The following is a 16,856-nucleotide window of genomic DNA, read 5'->3' on the forward strand; positions in this document are numbered from 1 at the left end:
TCTAACTTCTGTTTTTTAAACCCTGCTCCTCTCACCTGAAGCAGCTCTTTCAGGCTGTGGACGAAGGCCTATTTTGAATTCTCCTGCCCCACTGTACTGTCACCCCTAGGTGAAGCCAATGTCGGGCCAACACCTCTTTAGCCTAGCGAGTATCCTGTTTTCATTGCACTACAACAACAGCGTCCAAAAAATAAACTTTAAAACTACTAGCACTAGCATTAATGCTGTTCATTGCTTACTGTACAAGACAGTATTACTTTTTCTGTTTTCTGTAGAGCTCCACCCAAAACAGCGTTTCTCAGTGGGTCCTCCATTTTCAGGCCCATATTGGGTGCCACCTATAGCCATCCAGCAACCATATGAGAACTGGGTTTACCTGAAAGGGGGACTGGAAATGAAAAAAGGTAGGTGGGTGAAGCAGAAGGAAGTCAAGACAAAGTTCTGATCAAGGCTTCAAGTTTAATAATAAGCACAGTGTATATTAAGGGAAAAACCACAAAACCCATCCCCACTTCACTGGAGTATCTGGTAGAGCAAGGTCAGCGCAGGCAGCCAAAAGAGTTAACTTCCCATGGGAACATTAACTGCAGCCAAGTCAGATGTCTCTGTCCAGGTTGATAAGACCTCTTGTGGCAAATGTTCAAGGTCGGCTTAGCCTGCCCAAGGCTGGGAAGGGTCTGCTCAAGACTGGGAAGGCCACATTTCCTTGCTTATTTATAGGTTCCTGCTGAGCACCATGAAGCTTAAAAAAGGACATTTGAGGTAAGAGCAATGCAGGCCTCAGGCCTACATTGTATCCATTTGAGGGCGCTGATATTTCTGTGGTCACACACACAATCATGACATTTGCCCCTCCCATGCCCAGTACCACTGGCCAGTGATCTCATATAGCTCAGGCTAGCCTTCAACTTGCAGTGTACCTGAGGATGGTCTTGAATTTCAAATCCTCCTGCTACTGCCATGTGGTGCTGGGGATCGTAACCAGGACTGTTGAAGGCCGGCAGAGCTATATCCCCAGCCTCTACATTTTATTTTTATTTGTGCCTGGGAGGATCTCATAAGTCCAGAGTAGCTTCAAACTCACTTGAAATCCCAGCTCCAGCGAGGTAGAATCAAGAGGATCAGGAGTTCAAGATCACTGTCATCTACACAACAAGTCAAGGTTAACTAGATTCCATGAGACACTGTCACAGACGACAAATAAAAAGGGGTTGGAGAAACAAATGGCTGACAGAGACAGAAGTCCTTCTTAACATCCTCTGTGGAAGAAAAGGACTCAGAATCCACTCTCTTTTTAAAGATTAGGTTTTATTTTGTTGGTTTGTCCTAGTTTTTCAAGCAAGGCTTCTCTATGTTGTCCTGGCTGTCTTGGAACTCAATCTGTAGACCAGGTTAGTCTTGATCTCCCAGAGATCCACCTGTGCCTCCCCAGAACTTGGACTGAAGTAATGCACCACCACTGCCTGGCTAAATATTATAGTTATACATATGTGTATGGATGTGAGTCTGTCAGTGTGTGTGTGTTTCTGACCCCATACTGCTGAAGCTTCAGGCAGGTGCCCCAAGCTCAGCTTGTGTGTGGGTACTGGGAATCTGACCTCAGGCAACACTTTATACACTGAGCCACCAGCCAAAGCCCTTGGTTGTTTCTTTCTTTTGAGAAAGTCTTGGGGAACCCAGGCTAGGCTCCTACTTAGCTGAGGCTGGTCTTGAATCCTCTGGCTGCACAAGAGTAAATTTGGATCCACAAACCCCTGAATAAAAACAAAAACAAAACAAGGGTCTGTGGCCTGTCTGAGATCTCAGCACTAGGGCACAGAGGTAAGTGGATCCTGGGAGCTCACTTGGCCAGTCTTGTCCAAAAGACAAGCTCCAGATTCAGAGAGAGACCTTGTCTCAAAAACCTAAGGTGACGAACAATAGAGGCAGATACCTAACTATGACCTCTTACCTCCAAACTCTCGCAGGCAGGAACTCACATTCAGTAGGTAGGCACAGAGAGGCAGACACACACATATACTAGGTAGGCCTGAAGAGGCATGTACACACTGCCTAACACACAGGAAGTTAAAAAAGGTGAAATTGCTGGTACCTACCACCAGGAGGCAGTGTTGCCCACCTACTGGTCAAATCATAGCTGACCTGTTTTCTTGTCCAGGCTCCTTAGCTGAGTTACAGTTTCCCATTTTTGTGTGCTTCATTCTTCATAGTACCTAAATGGTTGTGTGTGTGTGTGTGTGTGTGTGTGTGTGTGTGTGTTGTGTGTGTTGACACAAGGTCTTGGACTTATATAGCCCAGGCTGGCCTCCAACTTGATTTGTAGTTAGGGATGACCTTGAATTGATCTTCCTGACTCCACTTCCTGAGTGAAGGATTTCAGTAAGCCAACCTCACCCAGTGTATGCAGTGCTGGGGACCAATCCCCAAACTTCATTCATGCTGGGCCAGTTACATTTCCTCACTCCCTAGCCCTCTGAAATCCACTGTTATTCTTGGAAATCTTCTACTTCTTCTCTTACAAGTCTGTGTGTTGGCGGCTCACACTATGGAAGGGGTTCCTGTTTTCTTTCTGATGTTTTTTTATCTTCTGTTTGAGACAAGCTCTCATTTATGTAGCCCAGGCTGGCCTTGAGATCTCCATCTTTCAGCTCATACCTTCTGAATTCTGAGATTATAGCAATGGAATCACTGTGGTTGAGGTTTCTGTTTTCTCCTTCTTTTCTTCCTTTTTTTTTTTTTAAAGATTTGTTGTTCAGACAAGGTATCTCTCTTATGTAGCCCTGGCTGTCCTGAAACTCGCTATGTAGGTGAGGCTGGTCTCAGACTCACAGATCCACCCTGCCTCTGCCTGCCAAGTGCTGGAATTAAAGGCATGCAACACCACACCTGGCCAAGGTTTCTGTTGCCATTTCCTGCTCTGAGACCCCAGTGACCCCGCACCTCTGCCTAGAAGGGAAGCTGTGTAGAGGACACATGCATTCAGTTTCCTAAGTATACTAGCACCTTAGTGTGAATTGTGATGTATGTGTTATTATGTACTCTTTATAAAGAATATAGGGTTAGGAAATCAAAGATTTCCATTTTTTGAAGTGTGTGTGTGCTCTACTTCACCACCATTAGTGCAGTCTGACTTTCACAGGGTCTAAGCAAACACAGCCCCAGTGAAACCATTATCGACCAAGAAAAACTGATACACCCAAACACAAGCGAAGCTGGAATATGCCTTTCTATTTTATTGGGCTATGAACTTTTGTTCATGAAAGACCAGCACAGTGATGTATGCAGAGGTTGAGCTTTTGGGCCTTCAAGGCAGATAGAGACAGCTGAGGAGGCCAAAAGAGAACCAGCTGACAGAGTTCAGGCAGGTGACCTCAGGGGTTTCCTGGGATGACAATTCACTTGGATGGTCAGTTTTGTGGTTGGTGGATGTCTTGGTGAAGGGATGGCTGAAGCTCTGAGTTTCCTCTTGGTGGCTGGTCAATGTCCAGATGGACATGTCTGTTGGGAGTGGAGCCTGTGGACGCTGGGTCTAGCCTTCCTATAACTGGACGTGTATGGAAATGAGGCCTAAACCCATGAGTGTACTGAATACATCACTGAAGAGCTTGAGCTAAGTTCAGCCAAGAGGCTTCCCTTCACTGCTCTGATTGGTTCATCAGTCTGTAAGCATGAGAGCATGGATATGGGTTTCTGAGGCCAGAAGTTCTTGGGAGGAGGGTTGGAGTCCTATAGCCACTTTGGAAAGAGCCAGACCCAAGGACATGCATAGTTGTAGGTGGGGAGCAGAGGGCAGGATATGCAATGTCTGGGGACTAGTTTTACCTGGTGGCTAAAGTAGAGGCCTGCCCATCCCAAGGGTGGGAAAGAAAGCCCCATGGAGACCATCATGGTGAAGTGACTCTGAGCCTGAAATGCCAGAGAAAGAAGGAACTTGCTGGTAAGATGAGAGCAAGCAGGCAAACAACAAACACTTCCTTCTTCCATGTCCTTTGCAGGCTTCCAGTAAAAAGCATGGCCCAGACTAGAAGTGGCTTTTCCTGCTCAAAAGATCTGGATTACAGTTGTTTCTGTCTGCCTCAACCACTGGATTAAAGGTAGGACTTCCACCTCAAAGATTCAGATTAGAAATGGATCTTTCCACTTCAAATTAAAAAAAAAAAATCCCTCATAGGTGTGCACCTCCTTTTCAGGATTTAGTTAATTACCGATTTTGCCAAGTTGACAGCCTAAAATATCCATCACACTGGGTTTGAATTTCCAGACACTAATGGTCACAGGGAAAAATGAACAAACAACCCGCACTTTTCTGACCTCTGATTGGCAAAAATTCTAGGGGTCAACTCCAAATTTTCCATCACAGAACTAATCAAACCTCTAAACACTCATTCTTCCCAATTGACACATCAGAAAGACACACTAAGGATGTACTTAAACCTGATCAGAGGACCTTCCTTCTGATTAATTTTATCTCTAGGGAAGACCTTGATAGACTGTTGGTTGCCAAGGACCAGCCTCTGCTTGGAGAGAGGTTCTGAGGGAACAGGGACTTGAAGACAAATCGTGGGTTCAAGCTGACAGCTTTCTGAAGCTCAGCAGACAGCTCAGCTCGCACATGCCAAACTCCAGTCTTTTGTTTTCCTATCAATTCAGTTTTCCTCCACAGGCTCTCTTTCCCCACCAATCAGCATTTTTTGACCTTACTGATACATTGGCAAAGCCACAGAATATACAGAGCCAGAAATCAAGCCAAGAAATAACCAGCATGGAGAGACACTTAAGCAACTTCATCTGTTACTCCCCTGACCCCTAGCATTGCCCTAAGACAAGGTCTCAGTATAAAGCCCCTTGGGAGTACCACATTAAAGAATCTTGTCCTCAAGCTGGTCATGGTGGCACATGCCTTTAATCCCACCATTTGGGAGGCAGAGGCAGGTGGATCTTTGTGAGTTTAAGGCCAACCTGATCTACCAAGCAAGTCCAGGACAGTCAGGGCTAGTTAGAAACAGAAACCCTGTCTCTGAAAACAAACAAACAAACAAACAAACAAACCAAATCTTGCCTTCAGAGTCAACTAAACCGAGAGCAAGCCCCATTTAAACTATTTACTTCTCTCTCTGTATCTTCCAACTGCCTCTGTCTGCTGTCCTGTGTCTGGTGTCTGTGTGTCCCTAAGAAAGGCCTTTGCTCCTTATGTATTCAATAGTACATGCACAGTATCAGACAGGAATGACGGATAATTTCCTATAGAAAATTTTGGGAGTTGTACAAGGTGTCTTAGCTATTGTTCTATTGCTGTGAGAAGACACCATGAACAAAGCAACTTATAAAAGCATTTGATGGGGGGTTGCTTACACTTGAGGAAGGTTAGTTACCATGATGTGAGGGAGCATGCCAGCCGGAAAGGATGTGCAGGAGAAGTAATTGAGAGCTCATATCTGATCCAAGTATTTCATGGAGAGAGATTGAAAGAGAGACAGAGACAGAGAGACAGAGACAGAGAGATAGAGGCAGAGGGAGACAGAGACAGAAAGATGAACACACACACAGAGACAGAGACACAGAGATGAACACAGAGAGAGACAGAGACAGAGAGACAGAGTCAGAGAGACAGAGAGAAAGAGAGACAGAGAGACAGAGAGATGAACACAGAGAGAGGAGAGAGAGAGAGACAGAGACAGAGAGACAGAGAGAGAAGAAAAGAGAGAGACTGGGACAGGCCCACTAACATAGAAAGTCCCAAGTTTATTCCCTATCCACAAATCCACATAACACAAGTTCCTCTTTTTTGAGACCAAGCATCTGTTGCCATCTCAGTAGTAAATGTTTTCCTTTTTCGTGGAATCTGAAGCCTAGCTCAAGCTTCATCACTGACCTTCATTCTTGGCTCTGTTTCTATCCTATCCAGGCCAGAGAAGACGTTTCCATATCAGCTCCTGTCCATGGCTGATCAGCAGGGTGGTACCTGGCAGGCATCATGCCTGGTGGGTTCTTTTATCATGAGGAGCCACAAGCAAGATATTTTCCTTTCACTTTCCTTCACTGTGTAAATGAGGCCCAGAGCTTGTCTCTGGTTGTGTCTCAGACGTGCATTTGGTGACTGGATCCACACAGCTCAGGACAGCTGGGACACATACAAGTATGGATGCAGTAAGATTCCTTGGTGAGTTGGGGAGCACACTATCCCCACCTGTTCATCCTCTCAATGTCTCTGGAGGAGAAGGATTATGGTCCCATGTGTGGATGAGCTCAGGGAAGATGAGCAGTGGTCAGAGGCTCAGCAGCTGGAGGGCTGGACCTTCAGTCACATGAGGTCTGTCTGCTCCTCTCTCTCCTCTACCCTGACCCTTCTTGTAGGGCAAATAAGACATGAGTAGACGTCCCTAGCAAGAAGGCAAGGTTTTATCTGTGCTCAGTCATTTTGGAGAGCTCCAAAACAGAAAAAGGAAGTGGAGGAGGCTTGAACACAGAGCCATCAACCACGCTGGCCTTGGTGTGCTCTTATTGAACCGAAGAGAATGCCAGGCAGTGGTGGCGTACCCCTTTAATCCCAGCACTTGGGAAGCAGAGGCAGGCTGATTTCTGAGTTTGAGGCCAGCCTGGTCGAAAAACCTAAAAAAAAAGAACCAAAGAGAAGGAGGTTTTGATTGAGATGTACAGAACACCTAATTGGTTTCAGCACAGCTTTGCCTGGCTATGCTGTGCTAAGCCCTAAAGAAAACTGAGGTGTAACAGAAAGTGACTATTCTAAGGTGCCTCAAAGAGGCTGAGCACGTAAGTGAGAGGTGACACTCCTTGGTTCTCACCTAGCCTCTGCCTAGCCTGTGGAGGACAGAGGATGAAGCCAAGGCTGTCTTGTGTGTGCAGGTGTGGAGGGGAAGCAGGTAATGGATGAACGATGGGCTCTGCACTGTCCCCAGGACCATTGCACAGGCCTCACCTAACAGGAGGGCAGACTGCAGTAGAGTGGGCTCTAGTGAAGGAAAGGGGGCCAGAAGTGTTAAATCCACAGGATTAGTCTTCCATCCAGAGACAAGGCTCCTGTTTCCCTCACCTCTCTGCTCTGAGCGCTTTGTGACATGGGGTTTGTCACCCTTAGCTAGGCCTCTGTTTTGTCCCCTTATGTATGGAGCTAGGGTTGCCTGCCCAGTTAAGAGTTCCAAGAGGCTGCTCTCCACATGTGATGTCCTGAAGGCTGTGCAGTGGTAGAGACACCACTGAGGCCCTCAGATACCACAAGCATGAAGAGAGAGTAAAGGACCAGTGTTGTGTTTTATAAGACGAAAGAAAAGAAGAGGTATCTTTGGTGCATATGCAGCTGGGTGTGGGGGAAGTAGGTGACACTGCCAGCCCACGATGAGGCATCCTTTCCCCCTGAGGGACCATTCACAGGGATGGACATTATAGTATAGAATAGTTTATTCAGGTCATAGGGCAAGGCGTTAAGAGGGTAATAGAGACAGAGAAAGGCAGAGAGAGAGAGAGAGAGAGAGAGAGAGAGAGAGAAGAAGTGTAGAGGCATAGAGGCTGGCCATGAGCACATGGAAAGAGAGGTGCCAGGAGAATCAAGAGAGAGGGGTTAAGGAGCTGGAGCAAGGGCAAGAGAGCAAGAGAGAGAGGAGGGGGCAGGTATCCCCCTTTAGAGTGAGTCAGGCAAGTGTGGCTGGTTCCAGGTTACAGTGGAGCAGAGCCTAGCCTAAATGCCAACAACCAGGGAGGACATGTCACTGGTTGGGATACAGGAAGGCACTCCAGGGGAGGTACAGGCTGGCCCAGGCAAGTAGGTGAGGTGAACAGGGGCAAATGGCACACACTTTAAGGTCATTAAATGCGTGTGTTATGCTTCATGAAGACTGAGTGTCCCTAGCATTCAAAGTGTAAGAGCCCCTGCCACCTCTAGCTGTCACCATATGTTTTCATTGTCCTTGCAGCTGGGAGCTGATAAATGTCCCTCTGCTGCATTACAGGCTGTGAACACACTCTCTGGCAATGGACTAATTTCTTTGGTGGGGAAAAGCTCAACACAGCATAACACTGACTGCAGATACTTCTTAGCAGTGACTCTGTGCTCTTTTGTCTACAATGAAAAGAACAAGTGGGACAGGAAGAAATGCCAAATGCTTCACACTTTGCATTTGGTCTTAGGAAGCTCAGTGTCTCAGAGGAGCTATGACAGTCGAGGAGGTTAAGGAAGTAAGGGAGGCTCCTGCCCTGCAGTGGAAAGTGAGACGGTACAGTCTGGTCAAGACCAGCTAAGCTCTAGCTTGGCTGTCAAGGGAGAAAAATCCCAATCTTTCTTGCTGCTAGAGAGGAAATGCTTCAGTGTACAGAGTTGTTGAGCTAGTTGATTGTGACAAGGGCACATCCCAAGCTGGCAGCCAAACCTGGCACTGCTGTCTTTGTATTAATGGCTTTAGAGTCACGAACTTTGCAGTAGTTAAAGCTGACGTGGATGCTTTTCATCGGTTTGAGAGCCCCAAGTCCTTCTCGTGTTGAATATACACTGATACTCATTCTACCTTTATTAAAAATTCTACTACTGACCCAGTGAGATAATGGAGAACCTACTAGCAGCATGGAAGTCACATTTGAAAACACTGGCACCACAGTGTTCACCTGTAAGAGACTTGTGGTGGCTCAAAAAAGAGCCATCAACAAGTGGCCTTTTATTTCTCAGCAATGGAAGATGAACATCTGGCAAGTTGGTCCCAGTAAGCACCTCTTCCTGGTGTGCAGAGGGAGCAGGGTCACTTCCTCTGCACATGGTGTCCTCTCTGCACGTGTGGAGCAGGGTCATAGTAAAAAAATAGAAGCAAAGGGAGGCAGACACAGAGACAGGTGTGAACACATGACAGACAGTGAAATGACAGAGTGATCATAGAGGACAGACATCTGGACTCTCACTGGCACAAGGACCCTAGTCACACTGAGTAATACCTTATATTTATGGCATCGCTTGGTCTTCACCACTTAATTTCTGTAAAGTTCCTGTTTACAAATACGCTTGCTGAGTCTAAGATCTTCTACATATGCATTGGGGGTCATAACTGAACCGGGATTCCCTGGATGTTTTGTGTGATGATTCTTTGAGATTTATTTATTTATTTATTTATTTATTTTTTACTGATCATCAATTTCTTCTGTCGTATCTTCTATGCCTGAGATTGTCTCTTCCATCTCTTGTATTCAGATGGTGATGCTTGTGTCTGAAGTTCCTGTTCTCTTCCTTCAGTGCTCCATCTTTAGGATTCCTTCAGTTTGTGCTTTCTATACAGCTTCTGTTTTGAATTTCAGGTCTTCAACAATTTTGTTTCCTTTACCTTTTTAATTGTATTTTCATGTATTTCTTTTTAAGGTTTATTTGTTTCCTCTTTAAACACCTCTGTCTGTTTGATTGTATTTTCCTTTATTTCTTTAAGAGATTCATAATTTCCTCTTTAAAGTCTCTATCATCCTTATAAAATTGGATTTCAAATCTTTTTTTTTCTTTTTGCTTCAGATGTGTTAGGATATCCAGAGCTTTTGGTAGTATTATAACTGTGCTCTGAAGGTGTCATATTGCCCTGGCTTTTGTTGACTGTGTCCTTACTCTGGCCTTAAACCATCCTGTAGTCCCTGGGGGTTCCTGATGTAGCAGTTATTGGAAAGGGGACACAACCTCAATGTTCCTGGTACAGCAGGATTCTGTGGGCAGCCTTGGGTTGGACAATGGAACTCAGGGGGCAGTGCAAGTCTCCCAGCAGTTGGGATTGGGAGGCAGGGGAAGGCAGACAGAGAAATTGTGGGACAGTGCAATCTAGGGGAAGGAGAATATCACATAGCTCTGGGCAACTGGACAGGCTCCAGGGGACTCAGTGGGCAGGGAAATGGGTGCAGGGAAGGACTCTAACCTGTATGCTTCCAGATCAGCAGGTCTGATGAAGGTGAATGAGAGATGGCTAGACCAATAGAGGTTCATGGGACCCCATACTGTCATCTGACCTCATTTTCCTGATAAATGGTTATAGGTCGAGTTGTTGAAGAACTCACTGATTTTCTCACAGAAGTACTCTGCAGAACAGATCTGAAGAGCCTGATAACTGAAGATGGAGTCTGGAATGGATTTGTGGAAGCAGCAGAGTTGTCAAGGTGACCTGCAGGGTTCACTGAGTGCTACCCCCAGACAGGAGAATGAGGGTTATTTCCTAGTCAGGCATACCCACTCAAGACAGTCCCAGGGGTTTGAGTTATGGACCTTCCTTCTCAACTATCCAAGAGGAGTGTTTACAACATGTTATTCCAGGTGGAAATCACCTCAGGTTGCTAGAAGTTGATGCTGAAGGTCCCAGGACAATTTCTGCCACCCACTAGTTATGTGACCTTGACAAGTTAGTTACCACTTCCTGATGTCCACCACCGTGGAACTGTAATGTGAGAAGATAGAATCATCCATGTGGGCTTTTCATTGTGGGGCCAGCACACAGTGGGATTCTCAGCATGGGACCAGCACACAGTGGGTGTTCCTGAAAGTCAGCTTGGCAAAGCCCAGAGAGACCAGGACCAGGGTCACAGCCATGGGTCAGGAGAGACTGAGTGACCCTGGAATGGAGATGTAGGTATCAGACTAGGAAGACAGGGCTGGAAAGAGAGGGAGAGTTGGAGACACAAAAAGGGGGATGGTCAGGGGCCCAACAGAAGACATGTAAGGGAGAAGGAGCATTCACTGATGTCATGCCTCATGTGGGTGTAAGGCTGTTCATGGGTGTGCCATCCACAGACTGTCTTCAAAGACTGTAGAGTTCTTAGGGGTTATTTGAGGGATTTCTTCTGTTCTATACAGAGTGGCCTAAATATCAGGAAGAACACATGGCTGCAGACACCTTCCAAAGTCAGTGTGTTTGGAGGATGATTCACATAAGTAGAGAATGTCAGGAGATCCCATGTCACCACACCAGAGGAAAATGCTTCCCCTTTTGTCTTGAACAAATTCAGGGGATTATTGTCCTTCTAATTACTACAGATGATCTCAAGGCCCCTTGCCTCTTTGCACTTGGCCTTGTGGTGTACCAAGGAGACACTGACATCAGCTAGGGTATGTATTAGCCTGGTGATCTCTGTCTACATGAATCTGCCATGTTGAGAGTCAGGAACTAGTGAGGAGGGGCAGTCAGTGTGGAGCCAAGATTGGTAGCAGCTGTCCTGTCCCAGTCACCACAGGCAGCCACTGATCCTGTGAGCTCCAGCCTGGAAGGGGACAACTGTGGGCATATGAAAAGGGCAGGCAGCAGGCAAAACAATCCGGAGGGTCTCATGGCTCTTAAGGGATTGGCTTGTGTTTCTTAATGAATTCTCAGAAACAGTTAAATGATAAAGTCGGATGAAAGAGTCTCAGTGAGCCTTCCTTCTCATTTTCACACCAGCTCTTAATGAAAGACTATTCTAAGTCAACTATTGGATTGAGAAAATTTTAAAAAGTTCAGAACTCACATCAACGATTTTGATCACATAGCACAGAGTGTTCAAATGAACCAATGAAGACAGGCATCAGCCACATCTGAGAGAGCTTCAGGCTTCAGATTTCTTGTCCTTGGGGTGAAGTATCCTGCACTGAGTGTGTGATGAATCACATGACTCCTGAATACCAGAAAGCCCATTCTCAGAAGAATATTCATCCTGAGACAGCTTCCAGCAGCCAGGAGGACACTGCTCAGGACTGTTGCCCCAAGGGAGAGAGATGGAGCCACTCTCCAAAGCCAAGGGGTGGGGGACTCAGGGCCAGCTGGTAGTGAGGGCAGAAGACAGCCCATCCCTTACAGGGACAACAATAGATCAGTTCCAGGGACATGGGCCTCATGGGAATCTTCCTTAAGTCAATGGCTTAGGCTTCCAGTTCCTCTGGAGGTCAGAAATGGGAGAAAAGTCCTCATCACACCCCTTTCTTTAAGGTTGAGCAGTTTTATAGAAAATCCTTGGAAACAGTGTATCTCAGACCCTTCATTTCCCCAATTGAAATACTTATGGGTATTTAATGAAGTTTCCTGCAGATGGGATCCAAAGCTAACCTTAATGCCAACACTGTATCCAGCAGACACAGGTGGCCTGATGAAAGCGTTTAGAGCAAGTGTGCTGTCACTGTGTACTGTCCCATGAGGTCAGATGTGGAGCTGTTGACTGCTCAGGTCTGGGAGTCTTTCAGATGGAGGAGTCCACTCTGAGCATGCTCAGTCTGTATCTCCCTCTGCAGGGCTCCCCAGGCAAGCTCAGGCATTCCTGCAGGCTGGATGCTGCAGGGGATGCAGATGACTTCCCAGTATCCAATGGTAGAGGGGAGACTATTGAGAAGGGTGCATCCCTCACAACACACACAGTTCTCAGAAACAATTTGCTCTGATCCCACATCTCTGTGCTCATCACATGGTTCCCACAGGTAGAGATTACATTGATCTTGAGTGGTGGCATTTTATCAAGTGCCATTCACTAAGGTGTCTTGACTCTACCTCACACACTGACCCCTGTGGACTAAGGATGGTAGGCTTCTAGAATGTACCAAATGTTCACAGTACAGTGGAAAGTTTTGGATCCCTGTAAAATTATTTCCTGTTGGGTTTGTAGTATGAAGGTAAAGATTGAATAAGCTTTTATCTTTAAAAAAACATAGCTGTTTTCCTCATGCTCTTGCCTTCTGTCACAGCGAGGAGGAAGCTGCACTGCGTGAGGCTCTGAAGGAGCATTTAGCACAGGAGCCCACGGATGAAGATGACAGACCTCAAAGGGAGCAGCAGAAAGAGCGATTTTTGCAAGAGTTTCCTGAGTTGAAAAAGAAACTAGAGGACCATATCAGGAAGCTCCGAGACCTGGCTGACCATCTTGACAAAGTAAACAAAGACTGCACCATCTCCAATGTGGTGTCCAGCTCTGTTGGTACTACCTCTGGAGTCCTGGGCCTCCTTGGTTTGGCTCTGGCACCCTTTACAGCAGGGACCAGTCTGGTACTCTCAGTAACCTCAGTGGGTCTGGGAGCTGCAGCATCTGTGACTAGTCTTACGACCACCATTGTGGAAGAATCAAACAGAGTGTCAGATGAATCTGAAGCCAGTAGACTGGTTGGAGCCAGCATGAGCATACTTGAGGAGATTCTAAAGATTGTGCCTAAGATCACAGTCAAGCTTTGTAATACAGGTTTGGAATTATTCAATGCCTTCAAAACCCTCAAGGATCAGATCCGAGCCATCAGAGCAGCCAGATCCACCTCTAGCTCTGGAGCAGCGGCCAGTAACCTCACATCCACTGCCCAACGTCTTCTCCCCATGACCAGAAGAGCCAGGATTAGGTCAGGAGTGTTTACAGCTTTGTTCCTTGGATTGGATGTGTATCACCTTGTGGACGATTCAAGGGATCTGTATAAGGGGGCCAAAACAGAGTCAGCTAGAGCACTGCGGGACCTGGCTCTCAATCTGGAGGAGAACCTGCAGGTATTTCAGGAGTTCTACAATGCTCTGAAGTCAGCCCTGCATCAGTGATCCGTCCTCCAAGCAGCTAAGAGTTCAGAGGAGATGACATGTACAGGGTTGGGGACAATAGAAGCATGTTGTAACAATGGAAAACACCTGAGTTCAAGTCTATGGAAAAGATAGTTGAGGAGTTTGAATTTCTCTGGCTGAGCAGAGTGAGGTAAATGCAGATGGCCAGGGATCCCAGAAGAGCAAACTGAAGTTTAAAAAGTGTATCAGACTTCCACCAGGATGGAGAGTCTGCAGACAAATCAGCATCCATCACTCTAATAATACCCTGCTAAATCTTAACATCTGTGGTATCTGCCCCTGGTCTTCTTCTGGATTTGCTAAATACTTAGCTATCTGAGATATGATATTGTTTGAGTGGGTCTGTTTTGCTGAACTTTATTTTCATAGATTTTTTTGTGGGGGAGTGGTTTGTAAGCAGTTTCAAATTCAGAAAGCAGAAAGTGCTTTTTATAGGATTTTTAAAGATTGATTATGGCTTTATCATGTAGCTGGCCTGTAATTTCTAGGTAGACCAGAAACTTATGATGGTTTCCCAAAGTGTTTGGATTTACATGCCTGTACCATAGTACTGATATATTATTGGCTATATTATACAGTATATAGTATAGAGTTCATTGCTTGTGCTAAACAATCTTTGGGTGTTGACAAGAGTCTAGAGTGCCACAGATTTGAAATCATATAGTATGTAACCTTTCAAATTAGCTGTTACTTACCAAGATGCTTGTCAGAAATAAAAAAAAAAGTAAAAACGGGGGATCAGAGTGTCCTAGAGTGTGGGGAAGGGGACTGTAACATGGTGGGTGTGGTCAGGGAGGGCTGTACAGTACAGGCAATGAGAAGTCAGGAAGCCTGGGGAGCAGAATATGGAGAGAGCCAGAGTGAGAGTCAAGGCAGATCACATAAGGCATCAAACAGTGTATGGAATGGAGATAAAGTCAACACTTCTGTGACAGGAGACTGGGCATATGGCTCTCAGCTCCTTCTCAATCTGTGGAGGCTTGCTGGCCAAGGTAGTATCTCACATCACTGGGCTCCTGTCCTCTTATGTTCTATAGTCTTGTGTTCAGTGAATGTTAACTGGCTGGTCTTGAAAAATGGAATAAAAGCAGTCACTTGCAACCCCTAGTATTGGAAGAGGCCTGAGCACTGAGGTGTCAACCATTTTCCTGACATTCTTGTGTTGTCACAGAACATGCTGAGCAGTTGCCTAGCAGATCTTCCTCATGTACAAATGGGATGGGCTCTGCTTCTGTCCCAGGACTTAGAGATAGAGGCATGAGGGTGTCCTAATCCCTGCCACCCTGTTCAGGGGTCTATGAATGTTCCAGCCAATTCCTCACTTATCAAGGGAACCCGTCATGGTGGGCCTGTGGCTCAGCAGACATTTACATGGTCCTGTCCTGGATGGACCTGTGGCTCAGCAGATGTTTGCATGGTCCTGCATCTCACTGTGCTTTTCTCTGCCAAGCTGCAGTCATGCTGATGAAAGACGAAAAAATCAAAAGTAAGAAAATATTTGTAGAATATAGCAACAAATATCTCCCTACAAGGAAGCATGGTCGCTATTGTCTTGTATCTTAAGGATCTATCTTGGCTGCCTCTTGGCTCAGTCTCTGAGTTGTGGAATAAAGCCAATGCCTCTTCCTCAGCCAGGCTCCCCATCTACAAAATGACAGTACAGCCTCGCATGACACTTGTAATCACAGACTGATTTGAAAGATGGGGAAAGATTTGTGTTTAGGGAATGATTGTAAAACTCCAATCAAATGGTGAAATAAATGTGTTGCAAACCGTAGTGTTTAGTTGCTGAGTAGTTACTTGCTCTCCCTCCCTCAAGCTGTGAGGACATGGTAATCAACCCCAGTAATACTCGTGTAAAGTGAAATAGGCCCCAGAAGGAAGGGTTATTTAAGTCTCTGGTACCTGGCTTCTATCAAACACTTCTCCTGGAACAGAGCAGAGATGTCACACAGCCATCCAGCTCTAGGTCTCTGGTAGAGAAAAGGACTTTGTTTCCTCAACCAAAGGGGGCGTGAAGGCGAGGCATGAGGTAGTGGACTGTGCCATGGAGGATGCTGGGAACTTCTGAGAGGAGGCAGTGCAGGATGGTTCCAGGTAAAGGCACATTCCAAATGCCATGTTCTCTAACTTCAGAAGACCACTGTCAGCCTCAACCACTCCAGAGCCCAGATCTGTGCTGAGGGGTGAGGAGAGGCAGGTGCTTGTGAAGAGAGACAGGGCTGGTCAGAGTTCAGAAGGATGGAGAGTAATCTCTGGAAGTGCCCTGAGCCTGAGGTGGCAGAATTTGTTTTCTTAAACACCATGCTGAACCCACAAACACATGGGTATGCAGAGAAGAATTTAGGAAGTCAGCCTTAGGTTATCACACAAAACCAGTGGTGAACCCACACTCCTAAGTAGACCTGGGTGCTGCTCAAATTTATCCAGAGCAAGAGTCCTTGGTAAGTTGGGGATTATGTTCAGTTTCCCCACTTGTTCAATCTCACCATAGCTCTAGAAGGTGGTGTGGACCCCTTTAATGTACACACACTGTGACAGGAGAAATGGATTCTGAGCCATGTTGGGTGTAGATGCATTTCTGAAGCACAAGAGAAGTATTCCCTCAAGTGCGATCACCAAGCTATCAGGGCTCAGCTTAGATAACAGACTGCTTGGGACCTGACATGGGACCCCAGAGGGAAGGTGTTTGGTGCATGTGCCTGTAGAGGGAAAAGTTATGGATACTGGGTATATAGAATCCTTTTTAGATATAAAATATTCTTTAGGCTTTCTTGAGGAATGTGGAAAGACCAGTCACCACTACTGGGACTGGCTGACCCGCAAAGAGAAAGGAAAGAATGCAATTTAGTCAGGTGGAACCAAGCTGAGAACCATAGCGACAGGGCAAGGCCGAAGTGACAGGGCAGGACTACATTCTTGAGAAAGATAAGCGTACAGAGAGTTTTCATCTGATCCTGACTCATGTAGGTTGGGTTCCTTTGGAATGTTCCACTATTTTTATGTTATACCACCCTAGCAACCCCCTCACTCCCTCCTCATTTCCTTGGTTTGTGGTTTTTCCCTTTAAAAACACCCCTCAAACTGGCAGTCGGGGTCAATTCAGCTCCTGCGTGGGCATGCGAATTGACCGGCAGCTAGTTGTCACGCCCTAATAAATAACCTCGCAATTGCTCCGGTATATGGTGTCTCGAGTAGATTACTGGGTGGTCGCGACTTTCTGAGACTTGAGAGAGGGTCTCCCCTCTGCAGAGGTCTTCATGCCTACTCCACTGAGAAGTAGAAGAAACAGAGAGATGGACAGTAGCCTAGGACTGCCTACCTTAGGGACCTGTGGAG

The 16,856-nt window shown here is 46.3% G+C and overlaps 1 protein-coding gene across 3 annotated transcripts in view; it reads left to right on the forward strand.

Moving 5' to 3' along the window:
- Positions 1-15,294, forward strand: part of LOC114630641 (apolipoprotein L3-like) — a 38,488-nt gene extending 23,194 nt beyond the window's left edge. For all 3 annotated transcript variants that reach the window (XM_028778908.1, XM_028778910.1, XM_028778909.1), the window contains exons 3-6: positions 3,996-4,094; positions 5,906-6,160; positions 10,005-10,125; positions 12,668-15,294. In XM_028778908.1, the coding sequence (XP_028634741.1) occupies positions 6,139-6,160; positions 10,005-10,125; positions 12,668-13,496 (972 nt within the window). In that variant the 5' untranslated portion in view covers positions 3,996-4,094; positions 5,906-6,138 and the 3' untranslated portion in view covers positions 13,497-15,294. The remainder of the gene's footprint in view (positions 1-3,995; positions 4,095-5,905; positions 6,161-10,004; positions 10,126-12,667) is intronic.
- Positions 15,295-16,856: the final 1,562 nt, after the last annotated feature.

Source organism: Grammomys surdaster, unplaced genomic scaffold (assembly GCF_004785775.1).
Source record: "Grammomys surdaster isolate TR1022 unplaced genomic scaffold, NIH_TR_1.0 342, whole genome shotgun sequence".
Classification (NCBI taxonomy): Eukaryota; Metazoa; Chordata; class Mammalia; order Rodentia; family Muridae; genus Grammomys; species Grammomys surdaster.